Raw genomic sequence first — 24,944 nt, 5'->3', positions numbered from 1 at the left:
CAGTAGTAATTTGGATGCTGCAAGGCTTAATTTAGCTTGCAGTATCCTTGAGAAAGCAGTAAATGAGGAAATCATTATATAAGGAACTGTATGTAAACTAAAGGGTTTTCATTAATGAGAAGATTATTTGTCAGTGGCTGTGTGGTGTCTGTGTGTCTGTACAGAGGTTCAAAAGAGCATCTTTAAATGGCTCATGCTGGAGAGAATGTTGCATGTGCTACCTGGTCCACTGAGACTACATTTGTAGCCTTATTGTCACCATGAGCATCCTGGGAATGATTTGTGTTCTAAGGTGCATTTTTTCCATTTAAAAAATGTTATTGTTATTATTCTATTGTTATTACTATTTTATTATTTATTCTTTCATTATTTTATCTTTATTTTAATTAATCTGGAAAGGCAGGTTGCAAGATAAGGTAACATATTATACTTTCTTACACATTGGTTTGCAGACAATCACTTGCCAGTGGATTAAACCTCATGCATCATTTTACAAAGAAATTACACTGTTTCCATAAATGCTTTTCTACAGTAGATGTGACTATGACATTTAAGGAATTATTTATTTAAATGTTATTTAGTGTAACATTTGCTGCCATAATGAATGTGCACTTTAGAAATTGAAGGCAGTTGGAGCTCCCTTGAAAAAACAGGTGTAAAATCACAGAAACTATAAAGGTTGTTTTGAAACTAACCATAATATTCCTGTGGGGTTTTTTGTTTTCACTGAGTAATGAGTACAGAATTGTCTTTCTGAGTCTGTCTCAATTTTAGAAGCTGTGATTCATTATTTTTATTTTTTACCCTTTTTTCTATTGAGCAACTGCTAAGGAATATAAATTAGGCAACATTGTATGTATAGGGTGGGAAATATCTCTCCAAAGAAAAGCTGACTAGATATGTGACAGGAGTTTAGCCAGAAGACCTGCATTTGAGAGTTTGGTGTAACTTCTTACTTGCAAAACTGCACTAGTGTGTCACCATCAGAACATATGTACTCAGTCTGCAAAAGAAGGGAACCAGCTGGCTGGCAGAAAAATACCATTGGCATTGCCCATGTTCTTGTGTTGACAATGTCACAAGCTGCCCTCCCAGATGGAGAATTTGCATGAAGCCAGTTGTGGGTCACCAAAAAAAAAACAGGTTTAATTTTTTGTGCATCATTCTTAATGGTTGTGATTGCTGAGATACTGCCCTGTTTCATGGTAAGCAAACCAGTCAAAGATAACTTTGAAGTTTCTCATTTGAAAGGAATCAGTGTACAGTGAACACATCGCTGTGTCTGTGCACTGTGTGTACTGCTGCCTGATCTTCTGCATTATTGAACATTTCATTTCTTTGCTGCAATGTGTGGCTCTGTTTTTTTTTTTTTCCTTAGGAACACTCAGACCAGGGAGTCTTTCAAAAATCAGGCTTTGATGGGAGCCATACCTTGGCAGCTGATTCCCGGCACAATGGAACCACTCTTCAGCAGTTTGTAACAAGGAGTCCTCAGGAAAGAACAAAAGGTAATCTCTAGACATCCTCTCTGTGCTAAAAGAAAGTGCAAAGTGGGTTTAGATTTGGTTGTTGTTTTTTTTTTTTTGAAAACCACAGCCACTAGAAAAGCAGTTAATTAGGGTAAGTGCACACCATGTTACTCTGAGGCTTGAAGACTCAGCAGAGGTGGGAGAGCTGACTCAGAAGTTGTGAATTAGATTCCTGGCACAAATTCCACAAATTCCAGTTTAAGTAATAGTTTCTAGCTCGCTGCCCCAGCATGTAAGGTTGGATAAAAAGCAGATTAGGAGAGCAAAATATATGTTGTCTAAATGTTTATTTTGTATGTATCTTTAATGAGTACAATCATTTTTGCATTGAATTCTTAGATCTTGTCAGAATTTGTTAGAAAGTCAATAAATGTAGACAAAAGCATGTTATTCATGAAGTACACTTGATTATTTCAGACTTAAGGTAAAATTTGTCCAGAGGTAGAAAAATTCCTTTAATTTAAAAGTTGGAATTAAATTAATGGACTTGTTAAAAAATTTAGGTAGCCATGTACATTCTACAAAGAAAACCTATGGGTATATGCAAGCGTGTAAGAGCTTTCAGACCACTTGTTTTCCTGTCATCTTTTATTTATGATGACATACTGTACTATCCAACTTGTGTGAGACTTGGCAAGATACTAGTTAATTGAAATATTCAAGTATTTGAGATGGTCTTGACCCCTTATTCTTTCAAGTGTTCTCCTATCCTTGAAGCCAAATGCATACTTACATACCTTCCAGTAGAAGAGAAAAAATTCTTTGATGCAGCTGAATTATGCATTATTTTTCCCACTTCCCTAGACAACTGGGGAATCTGGGTGGCCTGCAAAATGTAATTTAGTAGGCTGTTACAATGACTATGAAAGACAATAGATTTAGATTAGGTATTAATAAGATATTGTTGTCTGTGAGGGTGGTGAGACACTGGAACATGTTCCCCAGGGAAGTTGTGGCTGCCCCCTCCTTGGGGGCAAGGCCAGGCTGGATGGGGCTTTGAGCAACCTGGTCTAGTGGAAGGTGTCCCTGCCCATGGCAGCAGAGTTGGAATTAAATGATCTTTAAGGTGCCTTCCAACCCAAACCATTCTATGAGAACAGTTCCTTGTACATTTCTAAGGCATACTATCCAGATCCTGGATGTACAAGTTTGGATGGTACATTGTGCAAAGAACAATAAAAGATGGAAGAGATTTTTAGCATAAGGTAAGAATTTAATGACAGGAGCTGTTTTTTCACAAAATGTCAGTTTCTCAATTAGTGTTTTCCAGTAAGTGATTTTCAGTATCATTCACTGTTCCTGCGGATAAAATTAATACAAAAGCTCAGCAAAAAGACACTGAAGCTTGTCCTGCTAATCTTGTTGTCTTTTTAAAGAGTCTTTTTAAATATACATGTGTGAGAAAAACTAATGTCTGGGAAAAGGTGATTATAGCTAAAGCTATAAACTTTGTCTTTCCTGTTGATATTTAAATAAATGGGGAGGGGACACTGATCCAGTATTGAAATGCCAGCATTTGTTCTCTTTTTGCATGAGCAATACTTGCTGCTTTCAAGTCCTCACTTCCTTTGCTACCCAGTTATTGCACAGATTCAGTGTTTTTTGAACAACCTCTTCAAGAAATGACATTTTGGTGCCAGCAGCTTTATGTTTCTGATTTTGAAAGATGACTGGAATGTGTTTCATTAGAGGTTCTTCTGCATTTCTTGTAACCCTACATTAAATACATTTAATGGGGACATGCTGTCATCTCTCTGGTTAAACAGTAGAATACTTGTAAACTCTCTCTACTACCACAGACTGCTGAGCTTCATGGTTGTACAAGCATCTGTTTTCATGCACGTGATAATTTCAAGATAGAAAATTAAGTTGTTGTGTTAAAAGGATTTAGTAATTTGGCAGAAAATAAACTCACTTGTTTATCTTCCAGATGATCCTCAGATATTAGAGGTGCTGGTGGTGGCTGGACTTAGGTCCTGAGTGACAGCCAAGTTTGTGTTAGTAGTCTGGTCACACACAGTACATACACTGGACAGTGATAGGTCCTGATGCACTGTTAATGCTGCACTATCTGTGCAGTCATGCTTGTGAACTATCATGGCCACAATTAAAGAGTTTGGTCAGTGTTCAATGGAATCTCTCACAGCCAGGTTAATGAATAGGGCACTTTATTGAAGCAGCCCTGTACATGCTCTTCGGGCTGCCTGTCAGAAATTCACTGTCTGCAGAGCAAGTGTAAATGCCTGGATTATAAATAATACAGCCTGGCTACAATACATGTAAAGAAAGTAACTCTGTAGAGATTTACACTGTTCCTGGAGAGACACTTGGTATGGTCCAGTGTTTGAATCTTCCAAAGGTGTCCTGATGTAGGGGGAAGAGAGGCTCAGCCCATCAACAGGGCCAAGAGATGAGGACAATGGGGTCATCCCTGTAGTGGTATCTTCCCCATCATCCTTTCCCTTTCTAGATACTTCTATGCTATTTTACATCACAGGTGGATCTTGAGTGACACGAGTCAGACACACCTTTATCATGATCGGTGCAAAGTTCTCTTGCTTCACATTTAAAGGTACAGCCCAGAGAAAATTCAGAGTGCAAGCTCAGTGAGGGGTTATCACACCTTGGACATGGGTTACTTTTGAGGATGGAGGTGTGTTTGGTCCTATAATGAGATTATAATGAGCAAAGTTCACCTAAAGGACAGCATTTTGTCAAAAGTTGGCAGGTTGTTGGCTCAGGGTATCAAAAGTCAATCTGGTTGGTCTCATAGTACTTCTGAATTCCATTGTTGCCACAGAGCATGGATGTGGTATCTCCACTCCTCTCCACCCTCCATGCAATTTCTTTCAGAGCCAGCACACCAAGTTCCCCTGGTGTTGCCAACATCTAGAGTTGTCATGGTATAAACCCACTGTACGTTTTCTACATTCCATCTGCTTCAGTGCTGTACCTTTCCTTAAAATGAGAATGTGGTTTTAATTTCTAAATCACCCGTGGCAATTCACAGATGTAACATGTTAAATTAATGTTTAAATTTTGCTTGTAAACAATACATGTATCTCACAGGCAGAGTCAATTGTGTAAACTCCTAAACTGTTTAGGATCTGAAAATTCAGTGTATTTTGTTTAGTTCCCTAGCTGTTTCTCTAATCACTCTAGATCTGTTAAGATAATTTCCTGAGGTCTTGAATGTGGAGCCAGTGACTGTCTCTGTGATTAAATGCTCTCACCCTTTTGCACCTGCTCTCATTTTGCTAGGAGCTGTAGTCCCTTGTGATCACTTCCTTATTTGCTCAGGACATCTTATATTTTCCTGAGGGTACCATTTGTGTACTACAAGAAAAATGCAGTGGTAACCAGTCCTCAAGCAGCCTTCACAAACCGATGTATCAATTACTGGGAATCAAAGTTAATATAACTTCATGATATGCACAATCTCTGTAGCTATGGCTATCAGAGGCTGTGTAAATGGGGTAAGATCTGGTGTAGGATGTAGTGTGATTTTTTTAATTTATCTTTTGATTCATCATTCAAATAATTTCATTACAAAAAAATTAATTACTTAGAACAGTGTGACTTTTCTCTTGTTCTGAATTCTTTTTACTGTGAGAATTTCCCATTTACTCATCATCTCTTCTGTCCTTAAATTGCAACCTGAGAGAATGGGATCATAATGCAAAAAGTCCCTGTGCATATATGTTAGGTAGCATACATATTTTTTGTCTCAGACTGGCAATCCATATTTTTAAGGTCACCTTCATTTTCTTCTTATGACAGTCTCACTTTTCCTGAGAGAGAGTTTTGACTATGTCTTATCTTTCTGATCTCTGAGGCTATCTACTCAATAGGAGTTTTACAGGATTGTTGAGCCAGTAGTCCAACTTTGTTGTGGTTTTTTGTTTGTTTGCTTGCTTTTAGGGAACTGTCTTAATATTCTGATCTAATAAATGTGTTCTATTGCTGTCTGGCTTGATCCTCTCCCTGTAAACACTTTTCCTCACAAGTTAGACAAGATTGTGTAAATATCTAGTGCCTTTCAGTGCAACACAACAGGTCACATGGAGGTGTGGTGTGTCCATATTGTGTAATTGCTTATCTGCCATTGAAACTCAAGAATTATTCCATGCCCATGTTTCCTGTTAAGTTTTGGAAGGATGAAGATATCCTACATTGAAAAATACAGGGACATTGGATAAGATGAGACCTTTTGATTGAGTGGTAGATTTGCAGCACATTATGAACTGGCCTAAAGCAATCACACTAAATACTACAGGTATATGAGTATTACTGCTTAGAATACTTTGTGTGGTTTAATTGAGTAGTTAATTTTTTTTTCTTTGGTCCTAAGTAATTTTATGGTGTGAGCTGAATGCCTTCTGTAAAGGTTAAAAATGAAATCACCATAATCATAGGAAATGAAGACCATAATTCAGAAAAGCCTCTTTCTTTTCTTGTCATAATATACCAGAAGTTTCTTTTGAACTCTTAGCTGAGAATGTGGTTCTCTTCTGTACTTGAAAGATGGTAAAAGCTCCCCATCAAAGGGAATGAAAGTATGAGTCAGTGAGAATGTGGCTTTGTGGAAGTGAAAATCCACTCAAAAGGACTAAAGCAATTTGTGCTGTGTGATCAACTTCACTATAAGCATGGTTTCCCTATATTTATCTTTAATTATACATCTTTGAATCTGCAAAGCATCTCTTCAGAAAATCCCAAGGTGTCTATTTTCTGTTTGTGTGATTTTTTTTCTAGTTTAGTTTGTTTAGGGATTTGAATAATCTGTGACTCACTTCAGGACTGCTTGAGACCTTCCAGTACAGTAAATAATCAATGAACTGTTTTGATGTGCTTGTTTCTGAGGCTTATTTTAACTTCTTTAAAAATTTTATTTCAGAATTTCCAGTGTCTGATCATGGCAATGGTGAAAATGAAACCCCTCCACCTCTCCCACGACATCCCAGTGAGGATTTTCTGAATGAGGATTATAATCATAGGTTGGACTTTGACTATTCTTAATAGTTACAGCCTTAATTTCTCAGAAGTGGTTGTGGCAGTAGTTCTAATTGATCTTAGACTTACTTCTTGTTTGGTAAAAACTTGTACCACCATTCTTACAGTAACCTGAATGGTCCTTTAATACAAGCTGGGAATGTTGGTTTAGTTTTTAGTGCATTTTTAATTTGTGTTGTAATATATGGAACACAGTACCCCGCATCTGTTCATTAAAATTAACAACAACAAAAAAAAATCAACACCAAAAAAACCCCACAAAAACCAAAACATAATCCCACTTGAAAAAAAAAGGGTATTTAAACCATACCAATGAGTGCTGTGTGTAGATGCAGTATCTTAAAATTTTTCAAGTCCTAGCTGAATTCAGGCTGTAGGAAACTGAATCTCCATATACAGCACGTCAGCTAAAGGCATTCTTCAGAATTCAAAATGAAGCTTCAGGAGCTTCAGGAAAACTGAACATTGAAAAGTGTAGGGGAAAAAAAATTAATGGATACTTTACCAGTTGTAAATGCATTGGTAAGATTTTTCAGACATTTTAAGAGTACCTATTGTAAAGGTTGGTGTGCTTAGTGGCAGCTGTAGGTTTTAATTTCTTTAGTAAATAGAGAAGTTTGGAAGTGCAGAAAAAATGTAAATGTGTTGAAGCTCATGGTGGCATATACTTTATCTCAAGTAGCACAGGATTCAGCTTAAAGCATCATTTCAACTTATATTTCTAATGCTGAAAATTTGTCACGGTTTAATATGGGGCCAGCAATTAACTGAATGACAAATGCTCTTGATTAACCCCCTCCCTGATAAAGAAAGGAGAGAGAATAAGGGAGAGAGACTTATGGGTTGGAAACTAAACTGCACAGCTTTAATGAAACAGTAATTATTAAAAAGAAAAAATATTGAAGAAAAAAAACCCCAAAAACAAATATACACAAAACCAATGCTACATTCCTCCTCCTTCCCTCCAGTAACACACCACAGCCAAGGCTGCAGGGCAGCCAGTCCCAGGGCAGCCAGTCCCAGGCTGGACTCCTGGAGTCAGCAGCAGCTGGGATCTGGAGGCAGGAACACAGAGTCAGGATCTCAGAGATCAGGACCACAGGCAGGTGAAAGGATGGAATCCTCCCACGATGCCAGCCATAGGTGAAGGACCAGAAGAAGGAAGGGACTTGACCCTGGTGATCCCTCAAATTTATACTGGGTGTGATATGCATGGGATGGAATACTCCATTTGGTCAGTTTTGATCTTGTCTTCTCCTCTCTAAAGGAGGGTTGGAGATGTGACCCCTTTACTCCCTTTCTGGAGCATAAGATGTTTCTCAGAACAGAGCAGTGTCCTTCGTTCTGCATAACATTCCCTAGCTGTTAACTATAAACATCAAGTGTTACCAGCCCTAGAAGCTGACTCTGACTGAGGAACCTGCTGTTAATTCCAGCAATTGCAGCTACTTAGAAGAGACTTAGCTCAATGTAAAATTACAGGACAGAAAATTAGTTTTGTCCTGGCCCTAATCAGGACAAAATCCAATGTTGAACACTGTTTACTCATTTTGTGTCATTTCACAGTTTTGACAGTCATGAAACTATTTCCTGCAATGATGCAGGAAAATATACATTTCAACTAAAACATTAGCCATATTTCTGTCTTTGTGAGCGTGACTGTGATTAAAAACTACCCTTTAGATGATTGATTGCCCATATTACCAAAGAGTATATATTATTATGGATACCTTGAATGCAACAAGGCTGGTGAAGGGTGTAGAGGGAAAATCTTATGCGAAGAGGCTGAGGAAGCTGGGCTTGTTTAGTCTGAAGAAGGGGAGACTTGGGGGGAAATTTTATCACCCTCCCTAAGTACCTGAGTGGGAGCTGTAGTCAGGTGTGTGTTGGGTTCTTCTCCCAGTCAGCAAGTGACAGGGTGAGTGAGCATGGCCTGAAGCTGTGCCAGGGGAGGTTTAGGTTGGATATCAGAGAGCACTTCCTCATGGAGAGGGTGATCAGGAACTGGAATGGACTGCCCAGGGAAGTGGTGGAGTCACCATCCCTGGAGGTGTTTAAGGGAAGGCTGGATGTGGCACACAGTGCCATGGTCCAGGTGGTGTGGTGGTGTTAGGTCACAGGCTGGACTTGATCTGAGGTCCTTCCCAGCCTCAGTGATTCTGTGATTTTCTTTTTACTAACATAAAGTCATTTCACTAGAAGAATTGATAATTTCTGATCTCCCAGACATATGTGCATGACATGGTAAGCAAACAAAAGTCTACACAGACTAAGGGAATTCTGCATTGAATTCCCAACTGTAGATGTTTGCTAGACTCAGTTCCTGATTTTTCAACAAGCTAGGATCAAAACCATGCTATTGAATTATAATGATGTGTTAAAATCATAATGAATTTACAGGCCTTTTCTCCTACCTTGACTATTTTTCCAGTGTTGCATTGGTTTTACATTAAATTCTTTGGAAACTGAATTGCTGAGTCAAGTTATGCTAATTTCACTGGAATTATATTTGAGAAAACATTGGGGGAAGTGTTTTAACTCTATAAAACTAAGCCTTTTAATTGCACATTTGGGAAATGTATTTTTTTAAGCTATGCTTCTGTTTGAGTATTCTAAAAACTAGTTTCCAATTGAAAAGGGATGTGGATGACTTCAAATGCATTGCAGTGAGGTGTTTTGCCTCCTCACAACTAAAAGTTACTTTGAGTTTCACTTAGGTGGAATTTTGAAATGTTTAGATATTTGACTGAACTGAAGTGAACTAATTTTAAAACAAATAAACAAAAGCACAAAGACACAGAAAAAAAAACAAACAACCCAGACCAAAGAAAGAATCAAAAAACAACACAGAAAAAGCAAACAAACAAACCCCACCTTGATACCTTGGAATTCTTCAGAATGTTATGGCATCCTCCATGAAACCTCCAGGTTCCAGCCTCTGCAGCAATGGGACAAGGCTGTAAAATAGCTCTATATTGGCAGATAAAGTGGAATTGAGCTAGGAGCATTGAGAGTACTTTTTCCAGCTTTTTGTAGCATGGTACTTGGAAATGCAGTGGTTAAATAGAACTAGCAAATGGAAAAAACAAAACAAAACAAAAAACACCACCTCAGCAGGTACAAGTATGTTCCTCTTCTGCTAAATAAAATATGAATTGTGTAAAAGTGGTTATCACTAAGCACTTACATTTGCATCCATGATGAAAACCAGGTGGCTGGGGGTATTAAGTCTCACAAAAGAAAATTAAGGTTCTGTAACTGATTTTAAAATGCATGGTTGCAAGCAACTGGAGGATAAATGTATATTGTGCATGCTTTAATTATTTCACTTGTGTTTTTAAATGACACCTAAATATTTTATGTCTTTTTTTTTTTCCCCCCTCTGTAGCCACATCATAAATTCAGCACTGTATTTATCAGATCAGCACATCAACTTCGGATCTTTGACATCAGCCAATTCTGAATCAATTAATCTGAAAGCCTCAAAAAGCATGGATCTGGGTAAGAAGGGATGGGTTGAAAAATGGGTCAGCTTTGTAGCCTCAGCCCATCTGCACCATCTCTGTTTCTGGCTTTTGTTTAACAAGCATCAGGGAGTAAGTTCTGCAGAGGAGCTGCAGTGATGGGGACAATGGTCTTCCTCCTTTAGCATCTATTTCCAAGCACCATTTTTATTGAAGCTGAAAAAAGGTTTTTTTTTTTTCTTTAAAGGCCATTCTCTCCATTGTACTGAATTATTAGCTGAGGTAAAGAGGAAGCTTTTGTAAAAACGAGCAAAAAGAATTGCTGTACAAGCTTTTTATTTCTAAAAAATAAAACAAAACATCAATAACAAAAGTAATTTTCTTATAGAATATAAATGACTGCAAAACTACACTGGACAAAGACTAACTTTCCTAAGACAAGTTGTATGTTTCTTCATGGGCAGTGTCAAACACAGGCAGTAGAAGTGTTGCAGGAGATCTTTAAAAGTACTAGAAGACTGGTAAGGTCATGGTTTTCTACCCACCAATGTTGTGCAGAAAATCTTGCAGGGTACATGAAAAAGAAAGTAAATGGTTCTTTGAGTACTGGGAAAGCATTTGTGGGTGGAAGATTGAGGGGTTATTTCAGCTGAAAACCAAATAATGTTTTAATGAGTGTTCAAGAAAAAAATTGCTAAGTTATTGAGCTTCAAAAAAACCCAAGCAAGCTTTACTTTTTACTTTTAAATCTTCTTTGTGGCACTCATTCTTTATCTGTTTTGAGTTTGGTTTTGGTTTGTTTTTTTTTCAAATTCATGTACTAGTAGAATAATTTTGAGACCTATCATTAGTCATAGATTTGAGTGTTCTGTTGTATCCAAGGATGTACACCAGTAATAGAAAACAGTTAGTTACCTGCATAGTTTCAAGGTAGCTTTTTGGTGGCAGTGATTTTTTTTTTTTTTTTCCTAAAATGCTCTAGTTTGGTCTTAGCTTTTGTACTGTTGATTTCTGTTGCTGTCTTAGTGCAATATTTTAATGTTAGCATAACCTGTATACTCTTAATGAAGTGTAAGGAGTCAATAATTAACGCATAAGAATGGATAATAATCCATCTAGGAGGGTTCTTAAGGCAGAATTTTAAAGCTACTGCATGACCAGAGCAAAAATTTGTCCTTTTGCAATTCTCTTCCACCATTTTGGTGAAGACTAATGCATTAGATTTTATTTTTTCATAAGAATGAAAATACTTCTCAACAAAGGAATGAATTTATAGACTCTAGTCCAAATGGGTATTATTTGTAGTCTGCTAGAAGAAATACTCTTCAGCCTTACTGAGATTTCTTTCAGAAAAGTTTAGTTACTGCTGTCACAGAAGTCACTAGAAAGAATGCTCACAAACAGCAATATAAAATTTTGCCAGTCCCTTCAAAAAAAAATCTAACATGATGAGGAGAAAGATCACTGAATTTGAGTCCAGGAGGAAAGCTCTGAGACCTCACAAAAAGTGACTGCAGTTTCTTTCCTCTTAAACCAAGTTGTCTCTCAATCAGGTGTCTTTGCAGGTCTGGGAAGACAGAACCAGCCTTTCAGGTTACAAGTTCCAGAAATCACCTGGGTATCTCTAGATCAGAGTAACATAGAATCATAGAATCATAGAATAGGCTGGGTTGGAAGGGACCTCAGAGATCATCGAGTCCAACCCTTGATCAACTACCACCACAGTCACTAGACCATGGCACTGAGTGCCATATCGAGTCGCTTTTTAAATGTCTCCAGGGACGAAGAGTCCACCACCTCCCCAGGCAGCCCGTTCCAATGTCTGATCACCCTTTCTGTGAAAAAATTCTTTCTAATATCCAATCTGAACTTCCCCCGGCACAACTTAAGACCGTGCCCTCTTGTCTTACTGAGAGTTGCCTGGGAAAAGAGACCAACCCCCCCCGGCTCCATCCTCCTTTCAGGGAGTTGTAGAGAGCAATGAGGTCTCCCCTGAGCCTCCTCTTCTTCAGGCTGAACAGCCCCAGCTCCCTCAGCCTCTCCTCATAGGATCTGTACATAATAAACTCAGTAAACAGAATTGGTGTACTACAGGGTACAAATGTGAAATCTGGACTACTGTTCACTTATGAAACATTCTACTTTACCTTGAAATATGTATAATGCACCTATTGTTGAATTGCATGATTGCAGAGGTATGGATTGCATAATGGCATCACCATCAGAGACAGATAACAGAAATTTTTTAACATGAGAAATCCCAGAATCCAGATACTGCTGCAGATTGTGAACCTTATGAGTAAACAGGAAATTAAATTAGAGAGCTAAATAAATAGTATAGTTAGGGTCCTTCTAGCTTTGATGAGGGTTGATGGATACACAAGAAGCAGCAAATCTGCTAAGTAAAGGCTAGTCTATAATTACATAATTTCACAGTGGAAACCCATTTAACATTGATGTTTATCTTTTCAGTTTTATATCATTTAGGCTCAGAAACCCTTGAGTGCTTAATCTGTTTTCCAGTCGTATCTATATACAAAACAATAATAATTACATTTTAAATTAATGTCCTCAGTGAATAATATCAGGAAATAATGATTGGTGATGAAAAAGTGTTCACTGCTCCTAACATCTTGCATCCATTTATCATTGTCCCTCTCCAGAGCAAGCCTTGAAACAGAAGGAATTAGGCTCATGCTGCAGAATCTCTTAAGTTACTTGCCAGTGGAGCAGATATGGTGTAGTCTGTAGTTTCCTGGTGCATTTCTTTACTGCTGATTAAGCAGCTGGACAGGAAGAGATGACATGAACCACTGCCCCCTGGTTGTTTGTGCTGTCAGACATGTGCCATGAGTCATGTGAACTGACACACATCATAACTGCTAAATTCATGGATAGCGTGAGTCCAAAAATAGCATTGTGTGGGGTTGGTGTATTTGAAGACCTCGAGTTATTTGCAGATGAGTTAGGCTTTGCTTGAATCTACTATTAAAATAAAATCAAATCAAATCAATGGCACATCTGAGTTACTGAATTACTGTTGTAGAAATTTGAAAAAAATACAAGGAGGCAAGTTTAGTGGTATTACAATAATTTCTTTGGTTTTGCAGGAGTGAGCAGAACCTTGCCTCATGTACAGGTGTGCTTGTGCAAAGCATATGGAGGCAGGGTGACTGGTGCCCTGCTTCAGCACCTGCTTTAGCAGCAGGTCAAATGTTTCTCAAAATTTGTGATTCATTCAGAATAATAGCTTAGAGACAGGTTCCTTATCAGCTAGAAGTCCTAATGTTCTTCCCTGCTCCCTTGTTGAGATAATGACAGCAGCACTCTCTGGATCACTGGTAGATTTCATGTCCTGTGTCTTCTGATATATCTTTTCTTTGCCTTGTCCACTTGCATTGTGAACTGGTAGTGACAGAAGAGCACAGACACCCTTTCCACTGATCCTGGCACCTGGTGCATCCACTCAGTTGTGTAAATTTTTTTGTTATGGATGATGGTATTTAATATGCTAGTAAAGAAAAGGTTCTCCTTAAACTGTGATAATAAGAATAACAAGGGACAACTGAAGTTTGACTTAGAGGGTGTGCTTGTACTGACTCAATTTATAGTGTATGCCAAGCTTGGGCTTGTGCTTGTAGTATAGATAAAAATAAGCAAAAATAAATAAGCAAAACAAATTCAGAAATGCTAGGAATATATGTCATGTTGTTCCTTCCCGTGTAAGTGGTGCACTTCTTTTGAAACTTAATGGCAGTTAGAAAATGAAGAAGAAATGATCGATTTCTCTACTAGTAATTGGAAGGATAATTTTCCCTTCTCTTTAATACCTTCTACATGCAGACGTTTCCTCATACATTACCACATTTGTCTAGAGAAGAATTTCTATCTAACAATAAATCAGAATTCATTTTCAGTAGTGTGGTTTTTTTCTTTCAGCTGTATTAAAGAGGTAATTTTTGAGGCATATGAATAGCAATATGCTTTTTTTTTTTTAACATTGTATTGGAAGGTGAAAATCAGTGTGCTCCCAGAAAAGAAAATAAGTTGTTTTATAATTTATTTCCAACGTGCTTATTATCCATAAGTCTTTGTGCACAGGAGTAATTTAGGCTGTGCATGAATGTACTATAAAAGCTGTAGCCATGGGAATTGTATTTAAGCACATTGAAGTATGGCTTGTTTTAACCTGAAGCAACATGGAATTGAATCATGGGTATTTAGCAAAGTTGCTTTGGATCAGTGCAGGCAAAGTAATGTGTAGGTTTATATTTGAGGATGTTGGTATAAGCTTTACAGCCTGAAGATATGGAAACATTCTTTATTTTAAATTTGAGTGAAATATTATTTGCTAAAACATTATTAGACATACTCAGTCCCATAACCTTGGGGCATATTCATTAAAGATGCTGAACAACTTATGTATTTAGGAATAATTAGCAAGTGAATATGCAAGATGCAAAGTATAGACTATTCTACAAGGAAACCACTATTTAACTAAATGCCTATTTCTTTGCCAGCAGAAGGATGTATTCAATTACTGTTCATGCTTTTAAAACACTTCTAAACAAAAAGAAACCAGTGTTTCACATCAAGGTGCTACTAGCTATTAGCTACTTTGTGCTTTGCTCTGAACCAGATTATTCTTATTATGAGTGTAATTTTGGTTATTGAAATAAATATCTCAAAATGTAACCCAATGAGGATCTGATAGAGCTAATGAAGAGTAATCTTCAATGTAAACAATGTTGTGATTGAGACACATGGGACTAAAAGTTGTTGGTATGGGACTACAAGTTGTTCCATATTTTAAAATCTTTTTTTGTTCATATTGTATGTATGGAGGGAATTTATGCTTTTTTTTTTGGTTCCTTTGGGTTGAAACCAACTTTAGAAGTACTTCTAGGTGCCAGTTAAGTAATTAGGTTCATTAGAAAATGAAAGAGGAAATGGAGAAAAAGATGGCTCAGAGTTTTAAGAGTTTTCAATGTTACTGACTTATAAAGGTAATTTAACTATTAATTTCTTCAAGAGAAAGACTTTTCAAAAGCAGAAATGTCATGAGGTTAAGAGAAACGATATTGCTTATGGCTGTGCTTGTCTTTAGGGTCAAGGGACAAGAGTGATTTAAAATGATTCTAGCTCATGTAATGAGTAACTTTCTAGAAATGTCAGATTAGATGCATATTTTCTGAGACCACTCTGCAGAATTAAATTTTTAGAAATTAACACAATGTAGTTTTCTAAGTTTAAATGACTTCCGAATTTCTATTTGTAAGATCAGTAAGTAGGGAATGAAATAAAATCATTTATTAAGTGTGACATTGCATATTGAAATGACACTGAAATAAGGTTTATTCTGGATGAAAAGAGAGGCTTTTAATGAGATCAGCTCTGTTACTCAGTTTTACACCAAGTTTGCATTCAGGCAATTGAGGCAAGGGTGAGCTGTGGTATAAAGGCAGAAGTGAGCAGGAGGGAATATCAACTTTTTTTTACTGCTTTGTAGAAATCTTCTAAAATACAAGGAAGTTTGCTGTGGAGCAGACTGGGAGTGTTGTATGAGCTGCAATGGTGATAAAACTGAGAAAATGGTGACACTTTTACTGCTTTAGTATAAGTTTGAAGTTATTTGATCTGTTAATGCATTTAGATTAATAAAGTGAGGGGGGAAAAGAGCAATTAAGTTATTGTATAGCTACTCTAAATAAGAAAGCATGTATGATAATGAAGTAACATGTAAGAACATTTTGTCTTAAATCTCTGGCAGTGTTTTCAACCAGTGAATGACAGATTAAATTAGAAATTTGTGGTTTAACCCTAGGAGTTTTGAAGAATTGTTAATGACACATGAGAGCTATGCAGCAGGGGAGTTGGATCAGTTGTAGCTGGAACAGATGTGGGAAAGTATTAGGGAAGACAACCAAAGTGGAAAAGAACCCATGATGACCTCAATTAGCAGTGTAACCTTCAAGAATGAGTTAGTTGTTGTACCACTAGGAGATAGTGAAGAAGTTTATATCACAGTGGCTGTGAAATTGTAAAACAATTTTGTTTTCTGCCAAGAGGAAGCCTTCCATTTAAAGGTAAATGTGTCCAGTGAACACTTTTGGTTCTTCAACAAATAGTAGTGATAGTGAATGCAAGCTTATGCATTTTCATTCCCATGTACTGACACAGATATATCCCTTGGGGACCTTCTCTGAATGCAATTGAGTTGAAGTATTAAATCCATTCTAACAAAATTGTTCTGAAAAATCTAATTAGAGAAAACCTTGTACAAGTGAGAACTAGAATCCAGAATCTTGCTTTTGATGTGATTTGTTCCTATTTTGAGTATGCTGAACAGGACAGGCTAGATGCCATTTTGGAAAACGTTTACCTTTTTTAACTATTAAGTATAATTTACCCCTTCTTATTATACACATTTTATTGCTTCTGTAGTGTGAAATATAATAAGTCTCTGGTCTTAGTATGCAGTACTGTACCAGAGGGCAAACCTGGAATGGCCAGCAGCATTTTCTAAATGGTGGTTGTGAGCCAACATTTAACATCATTTCTCTGAGTGATTTATGCTACTCCTAGATGGGGAAATGCTTCACCAGGAAAATAAAAATGGCAGGAGAATTATGTCATGAGCACTATCAGTGACTAAAATTAATTGATGGTACAGTGCCTTCATCATGATGAAAGGGCTGGTTAAAGATGCAGTTCTTCAGAAAAGGAACAGTGACTAATTTGTAGCTTTGCTTTATCTTCATGGTTTTTACTGTAGAAATAGATTAATTCTATGAAGTGTGGGAGCACTATTTGCATGTGTGGTTTGTTTTAAGCTCTTGTTAGTTAATGGATGTGAAATAAATTTTATATTTGACTTCCTGTAGACTAATGAAGGTATCAGGAAAATGGTTTTCTAGGAAATACTTTGATTTTTCAGTCTCTTTTCTTATTTTTTCATTCATTAATTGTAATTTTAATCCTTGTTTTGCTTTTCTGCGTGCAGCACTGCAGCTTATCTTCCAAAGTGCATGTCAGTTTGTCCAGCAGAAATACAAATAAATTTTCATGTGTTTAGAAGATCTTAAGTAGCTCTCACCCTTTATCTTGAGAATAGTAGTAACTCCGTGTTTGGGGGGGGAAAAAAAAAAAAAAGTAATAAAAAAAAAAAAAGCACAGTGATTGAACTGTGCAAAAGGAGGGAAATTGGTTACTCACACTGGGAAGCAACATTGACCTGTGCCTCTCTAAATCCTAGATGGGAAGTAGTTTATTGACCTTTAGGTAGGCCTGGACTGTATTTGGATGCAAACTTTGAGGTGATGCAGGAAGCTCACTATCTACTAAACCATTGAAAACTACACAATTCAAATAAAATGCTGCCTTGGTTGAGTATGAAAATGGCACAGAAATGGCATGAAAAGATTATGTGTAAGGGTATTGTTGGGTGGTTTTACTGTTGCTGAACATTGCTACTTATTTTCTTAAAGTAAAATAGCTCTCCAGAATGTTACCATAGGAGATCCTAATACATCTGAATATTCATGGCATAGGGCATAGAGAGATGGATGTTTTAGTCTTTATTGTAGTTGCTGCTTAGGGTTGTTGGGTTTGGGGCTTTTTTGTGTGTTTGTTTTTTTTAAAGTAGGGTTTTTTTGTTGTCAGCTGGTAAGATTTGTTTGGTTTAGTAGTATTACATCTTCCATAATCTCTGGTTCTGCAGGTCCCCCAGATGTCCTTGCTTTTCTCAAATAGCTGTAGAACTTCTGTCACTTTCATTAAGCAGACTTTGAGGACTGCCAATGAATACCTATCTTCAGTGGTGAAAATAGTGATTCCTAAATTACAGAAGTTACTTTAAAAGACCTATATAACTTCTTGAACTAACATCTCCTGAAGTTCCAGGAGTATTTCAAAATATGAAGTACTTGCTTGATTTACAAGGAGAAGTTTCTGTTTGTGAATATATTTACTTCCTTGCCTTGATCCTTCCCAGATTTTTATTTGTGTTTACATTCTGTAAATAAGATGCTTTTTTTTTTTTTAAATGTTTTTTTTTATGTTTAACAATTCCAATTCAAGAATAGATGGCATTCTTAATCCTCAAAATCTGGTTACAGTTGTAATTTTCTTACAAATAATTTCCTGATATATTCCAGGCTGACACTGCACGTTCCCAAGCATGATCCTATTGAGATGAAAATTTTCATTGTTAGGTGCAATGTAATTACTTATTGATATTGCAAGATAATTTTTTTAAAACTTGAATTTTAGGAATATACAATATTTTTTCCCTGGTTAAAATCTGTCAGGTGCCTTTCTGCAAAAATAGTCAAATATTGCTAGAATCTTAAAGAAGAAATTTCCGTGTAGCTCTTGTTTTTTCCAAAAGACAGGGAAGGGAGCCAGAGAAATCCTATTTTTGTCGTAAATTAATGCATGAATTTTCCATGTCATGCAGAGCAGTGTTTTCAGCTGCTCTTTTGTGGAACAGGATATCTTACATACCCTCTAAATTAAATCCTCATATACAAAGTTTTCAACTTGGGCATACAAAGTATTCTATCTCCTGTTAGCCTTCTCCTTCTTTTCTGTCCTGTTTAACAGAGGAAACGAGGAGGAATGGGATTCTTGTCCAGTGGACTTGTCTGTGCCACTCCTATTTAGTCTTATGGAAGATGTAAAGTATATGTGTAAAGTATGATTAAGCTAAATGTGTTTATCCCTTTTCCCTTTTAATAACACAAAATTTAGTTTCCGGCAACCATAATCTCTTGTTTTCACACAATAATTACTTGTCAAAACACAAACCTAAAAGTTGTCATGTTTGTTCTGCTCAGAGCTACATTTGAGGGTAGAGAGGAGGAAAAAGAGTTTGAACTATCCTTAAAGCAAAACTTTGTTCAGTCATTTTGTGTTGTATGAGCAAACTGCATATCAAGAACATAAATAGTTCTTATTTCCAGCGACTGAAAAACCTGGAAGACAGGTTAAAGGACAAGCATTACACAACTGCTTTGAATTTTGGTTGCATTCATTACTGCTTTGTTTTCAGCATCTCTCCATAATGCTACCTACTGTATTAGTCTCCCTTTATTCACATTTCACACAGAATCACAGAATCACAGAATCCTAGGGGTTGGAAGGGACCTCGAAAGATCATCTAGTCCAACCCCCCCTGCCAGAGCAGGGCCACCTAGAGTACATCACATAGGAACGTGTCCAGATGGGTTTTGAATGTCTCCAGTGAAGGAGACTCCACGACCCCCCTGGGCAGCCTGTTCCAGGGCTCTGTCACCCTTACAGTAAAAAAATTTTTTCGAATATTCAACTTGAACCTCCTGTGCTCCAATTTACACCCATTACCCCTTGTCCTATCACTGGTCACCACTGAGAAAAGCCTAACTCCATCTCCCTGACACTCACCCCTTACATATTTGAAAACATTGATGAGGTCACCCCTCAGTCTCCTTTTCTCCAAACTAAAGAGACCCAGCTCCCTCAGCCTTTCCTCATAAGGGAGATGTTCCACTCCCTTAATCATCTTAGTAGCTCTGCGCTGGACTCTTTCAAGCACTTCCCTGTCCTTCTTGAACTGAGGGGCCCAGAACTGGACACAATACTCCAGGTGCGGCCTCACCAATGCAGAATAGAGGGGGAGGAGAACCTCTCTTGACCTACTAACCACACCCTTTCTAATGCACCCCAGGATGCCATTGGCCTTCTTGGCCACAAGGGCACATTGCTGGCTCATGGTCATCTTCTTGTCAACCAGGACCCCCAGGTCTCTTTCATCTACACTACTCCCCAGCAGGTCAGCCCCCAACCTATACTGGGACATCTTGTTGTTCTTCCCCAAATGCAAGACTCTACACTTCCCCTTGTTGAATTTCATCATGTTTCTCCCTGCCCAACTCTCCATCCCACACCAAAACTGTACATTATCAGTTTTACTGATAATGAAATGACAGTCAAATTTAAAAGCTGGGTAAGAGATAAAATGGTCAGTTGTGAATTTATTATTCCAGTTGTGAATCCCAGTATTGAATGTGATGGGATTTTTTTAGGGAAAAGCTTTCCTTCAAATGAAGTGGGGAGGCAATACAAGCAAACATTTACTGTGGTTATTTTCCCAGTAGTAGCTCCTAAAAGTTAGTAACTACTGCACTGCTTTTTCCTGGGCAAAAAATAACATGTTCCTGTATCATTGCAAATAACACTGTATACAAACTTTTTATGGTGACCACCATAAAAAGGTTGTGTAAGTTCCTATTTGTAGTATTTCTGGTATGACTTGACAGTTTACTTTATCATATCAAGAGACCATCTTTTAAGGCATAATCTAAAGGAGTGCTTGGGCAGGCAGAGTTGAAGGATAAGATTTCAACCCTAACATTCATTTCCTGTTCGTGCTCTGTCATCCATAACATTACATTAGCAGTATGCCTTTGCATAGAATTAATTTTAAGAACTGGTGATTGGTTCATCCCTTCAGGATGTGTTTTAATTATTTTCTTGAGATATATGATAATAAACTGAAGTACAATTACTAAAGACAAATTACAATTTTTGTTACATTCACAAATTGCTTCTTCACTAGCCTGTCTGCAAACTTTAAACATCTATCATTATACATTGTTGTGAAATACTACAAAGATACAACATACGGATGAAATATAACATAGAAAGAATCATAAACCTTTCCAACAGATGGAGTTTTGGGAGGCCTCACTGTCTGTAGAGACTCCTGAGTCAGGGAGATGTCTTGCAGATGGAAAGGTTTCCACATCTGGATTCTTTACCAGTCGAGGTCTTTGATCTGAAAATGTTACAGCTCTCCTTTGCCCTGTGATTTGTATGGCAAGATGAGTTATTTACAAATGCAATTACTCTTCTGACAACTCAGTTTGAGTGTGCAATTGCTGAGGTCCTGATCTGTAACCCACTGGGACTGCTGGTAGTCCTTTTTGTGTTTTTTTTACAAACAATTATAATTTAACAGTTATAATTTAATTTAGGATGCTCTGGATCTGAAACAATTTGCCAGTTTTTCAAAGGCCTGTGAATTTATGTAAGCTTCTGATCTTTGTGTCTTTTCTTTTATTCCTCCAGTGGCAGCTGAAAGCAAAGTTGGTTTGTTGGCCAGACACAAATCGGGTAAGCTCTTCTCCTGTCTTGGAGGAAAGTCAGCAACTGATGTGGGCAGTAAATGGAATCAGCTTACAGAAACTGTGCTGACTGAAAGAGTGGCAAATGAAGGCTTTGCTTTGTGTGCACTCACTCCAAGTTGTACAGTGATGAATTAGGGGTTGTTCATTGCCAGGCAGCTGAGTCATTTGCAGGAAGAGTTCTAACTTTTTTTTTTCAGTACAGGTGTTATAAACTGAAGAAGACACCCTTTCAAAAGTGGGCAAGTGCAACATGTCTTGTGCAGTGTGGATGCTTAAGCAATATATGTTTTTAAAAATATTTCTTGTTTCTCCTTCTTTCTTTGAATTCCATTTCCATGAGCAGGAATCTTTAAGATAACACTGAAAAAATTTCTACAGATCAAAGAAGAATGTTGAAGCTTTTCCTTTCAATGTGTTTGTGCAGTAGAAGTAATTTTTTTTCCTTTAGCTTTTCAGTCTGTGGTAAGAAAAAACATTTGTCCATAGTGCCATCATTACTGTACCTACTTACTAAATAAGTTCCACAAACCATGTCCTGGTCCTACATAATATGAATATGCAGTTCTAGAATTAGAAGAATTTTCCAGGAAACGTCACATAAGTTTGTAATTTCTCAGAAGCTACTGATATGCCTGACTGAAACTTGGTGGAAAACTCAAGGTATTCAGCACTCTTCTGATGTTAACAAACCCTGAAGTTTCAGTCTGCCCCTTCGTAGCCTGATTGCACGTTGCCTTTTTCCATTCTTTTCCTAGAACTAAAAAGCTGAATTAACTTGAAAGAAGGTCAGTTACAGGATTACTATTCCTGCTTGTTCCTCATATTCCTTCTCTGTGCAGCTGTCCTTTAGTTCTCTGGTGTGGATTTTCCTTAACTGAAAACCTTTTCCTGACCTTAGTAGGTAAATTATTTTCAAAATTTTCTGGCACCTTTCCTAAGTCTATGAACTTCTTGTATTCCCTTTCTGAATCAAATGGTTGTTCATATATCTTGTAATATTATTGTTCCTGGGAAGGAAAAATTATTTCAATTCTTTGTTTTGGGAATGTGAAAGCTCCAAAGAAATGGTCTTGTCAGCTTGTAGAAGCTGGGGCTGTTGCCTGGTGTTTTCCTGGGCAGAAAAATTGCTACAAACATTGCAACATCATGCAATCCTTGAAAGATCAGTAGAATTCACCACTATCAAGGAATATTGGAAGAAAATCTGGTGAGATCATAACTTTGGCAATCTGTTGTAATAGTTACATTAAGCTTTATAAACTCCTAGCAACATTTCATCTTTCTTTTGTACACTGTTCCAGATTCTTGAAAACTGTGTCTTTGAAAATTTTTCTATTGTTTGCTTTACTTATTCTTCATAGACCTTTACATGTACCTAAGATCTTTTCTCTTAGACTATAACCAGTGGTCCACTGATCACATCATTAATAGGTACAAAGATCCTACAACTAGTTTCTTTTTTATTTCTTCAGAATAAAAGGAGCTAGCTAACTTCTGAAAATGTTGGTGTGTAAATGATTTTTCTTGGTTCTGTCCTCTTAAAATACTAATAGATTTCTATTGATAAATGTTTCTCCCTTCTCTAGGGTTCCTTTTGTAATTCTTCATAAAGAGAAATCAGGCAGCAGTTTCAATTTTCCCATTTTTTCATTCAAATATATTTTAAAAATTTGTTCAAGAACATGGCATTCTTTTTTCTCTGGTCCTTTTTTACTGTATGCTTTTTGGAATTATCTGTCATATACACATCTCACTGGCATTCAGTTACACCACAGAACATTTGTTTTAACATCCCTCACTGTGCTGCCTTCCTATAGGTACCTTTGTTAGGAACATCCTAAGAGATGCATTGCAGCTTCTTGTTCTGGGAGCAAAACACCATTAATTTCCTCATTACAGACTGAAAAGTTTCCATCCTCTTCCAGACTTTGGGAAATTAAATGTATTTCTCTACAGAATTAATTATCAGCTACTAACAATCAGTGCAATTATACCTTCTCTCCTTCAACATGACTTGTTCGCTGAAGTTCACAGCTGTAATTCTCTCTAGGGAAATATCCTTTCTGTTCCCTCCAGGGCAGTGGCTCTTGGAGCATTTAGTCTCAGCTTTTGATATAGCTACCGTATCCTTCACATATTACATCTTACAGAGCAGCAGCAGGAGTTAGTAGCATGTATTCATTTCAGAAAGTGTTATCACAGCTCTGCAGCAGACCAAGGTGTTAGAAGGATCTGCAGCTGTAGCCCCATCTTTCTGTCTTTCTATACATTGTACCCACAAACATCACTTTGGGGGTTTTTTTGTTTTGTTTTAGGTAGATTATGAGTGAGCTTGTAAGCATGTTCTAGGGGAAAATGGCTGGCTTGTTTCTGAATTTCACCCTCACAGAAATGCGTCTGTGGATTCTGATTTTATTTTTTTTTTGCTGACCTTTTTTTCATCCTGCCAGACTAAACACTCCTGCAGTGCTTCACAATACCCTTGGTAAAGCACTGGAGTGCTGTATTCATGCAGCCTACTCAGTCTTTTTTGGAAAAGCACAGGGTTCAAAGTGTCTATGCAAGGCATCCTCTCTGTATCATCTATAAGCTTCTTAGGTGTTCAGCAATCATCTGTCCACATTGCCTAAATTACATTCCAACTCTGAGGCCGAGAAGCAGACAAATGGTACCTCTATTGTAAAGCAGAGAAGATCCTTGAAAATTCACAGATGAAAAAAATCAGCCAACCTTAGCTCAGTTTCTCATGAACTCTCAGCTTCCCAGAACAGCAGTTCAGAGTCAGGTAGGAGGTTACTCTTCACTCAGAAAGGCAAGACTGCTGTCCCTCAAAGACAACCATGATGTCTTTGGTTTATTATATCAAATACTGGAATTGAGAACTGAAATCTTTGCAGCTATTCTTATTTTTTTCTGCAATTCTTTGTGTTCTGATTTACTGCTTAGAACACTTTTAGTGTGTATTGACTGTCTGCTGAGGACTGTGCTGACAGCTCTTTCAGATGATTCAATGCTGTAGAAAAGCTGATGAGACTTTATGAGCTCTGACACACTAATCAGCAAAATGGGCAAAAAAGCTTAAATATTTTCGTTTTAATGTCACTGGACCATGCTTTTGGCTGGGGTTACATTTCACAACAATTTTGAGACAAGATAAACTGAAGATGCTATTTTTCCTGCTGAGTGCTGTATGATGAACATATGCCTGGGCTGTGGATTAGTACAAGCAAGACTGAATAATATAGGGGTAGCTGTTACCAACCTAAATTTAAATTAATGATGTGTATGGCAAGAGTAGCAAAAGCCAAAGTCCCACTGGGATAGTTTGAAAGATGCTTCTGGTCAAATTCTGCCCCTTCCTGTTAATTTTGCTTGCATTGCAGTAACCAAGTTACTGTTCAGCCTGTGGGTATGATCAATGTTCTGGGAAGGTTGAAAAGTGCTATGTGTACAACTAAATTCTGCAAGGTGAGGATGAGGTCTGAGTGCCAACACATCTCGTAGACCTCCAGTCTCTGCTGCTTCATCTGTAAGTAACTAAGTTGTGGTTCAACTGAGTTTCAGATTGGGACTGGAGATAGTTTGGAATAAGGCAAGTTAAAGGCTCTGGTTTATTTCTACATCCTTCAATGCCAGGATATATTAAATTATACTGAAATTTTGTTTAGATTAAATGTATTAAAATTATGGTTTAGGACACAGGAATGGTTGAAAAGCTAGACTAACTGGTTGATTTTTATATGACTTACTGGAATAGGATATGAAAAATG

General features: G+C 37.4%; 1 protein-coding gene across 1 annotated transcript in view; it reads left to right on the top strand.

Moving 5' to 3' along the window:
• Positions 1–24,944, top strand: part of PARD3B (par-3 family cell polarity regulator beta) — a 385,985-nt gene that overhangs the window by 195,485 nt on the left and 165,556 nt on the right. The window contains exons 13-16 of the mRNA XM_030454365.1: positions 1,379–1,508; positions 6,427–6,526; positions 9,931–10,043; positions 21,116–21,160. Coding sequence (XP_030310225.1) covers positions 1,379–1,508; positions 6,427–6,526; positions 9,931–10,043; positions 21,116–21,160 — 388 coding nt within the window. The remainder of the gene's footprint in view (positions 1–1,378; positions 1,509–6,426; positions 6,527–9,930; positions 10,044–21,115; positions 21,161–24,944) is intronic.

The sequence above is a fragment of the Calypte anna genome, chromosome 7 (assembly GCF_003957555.1).
Source record: "Calypte anna isolate BGI_N300 chromosome 7, bCalAnn1_v1.p, whole genome shotgun sequence".
In the NCBI taxonomy this organism is placed as follows: Eukaryota; Metazoa; Chordata; class Aves; order Apodiformes; family Trochilidae; genus Calypte; species Calypte anna.
Note: the sequence above shows the minus strand (reverse complement) of the source record. Positions and strands in the feature narration are given on the sequence as shown.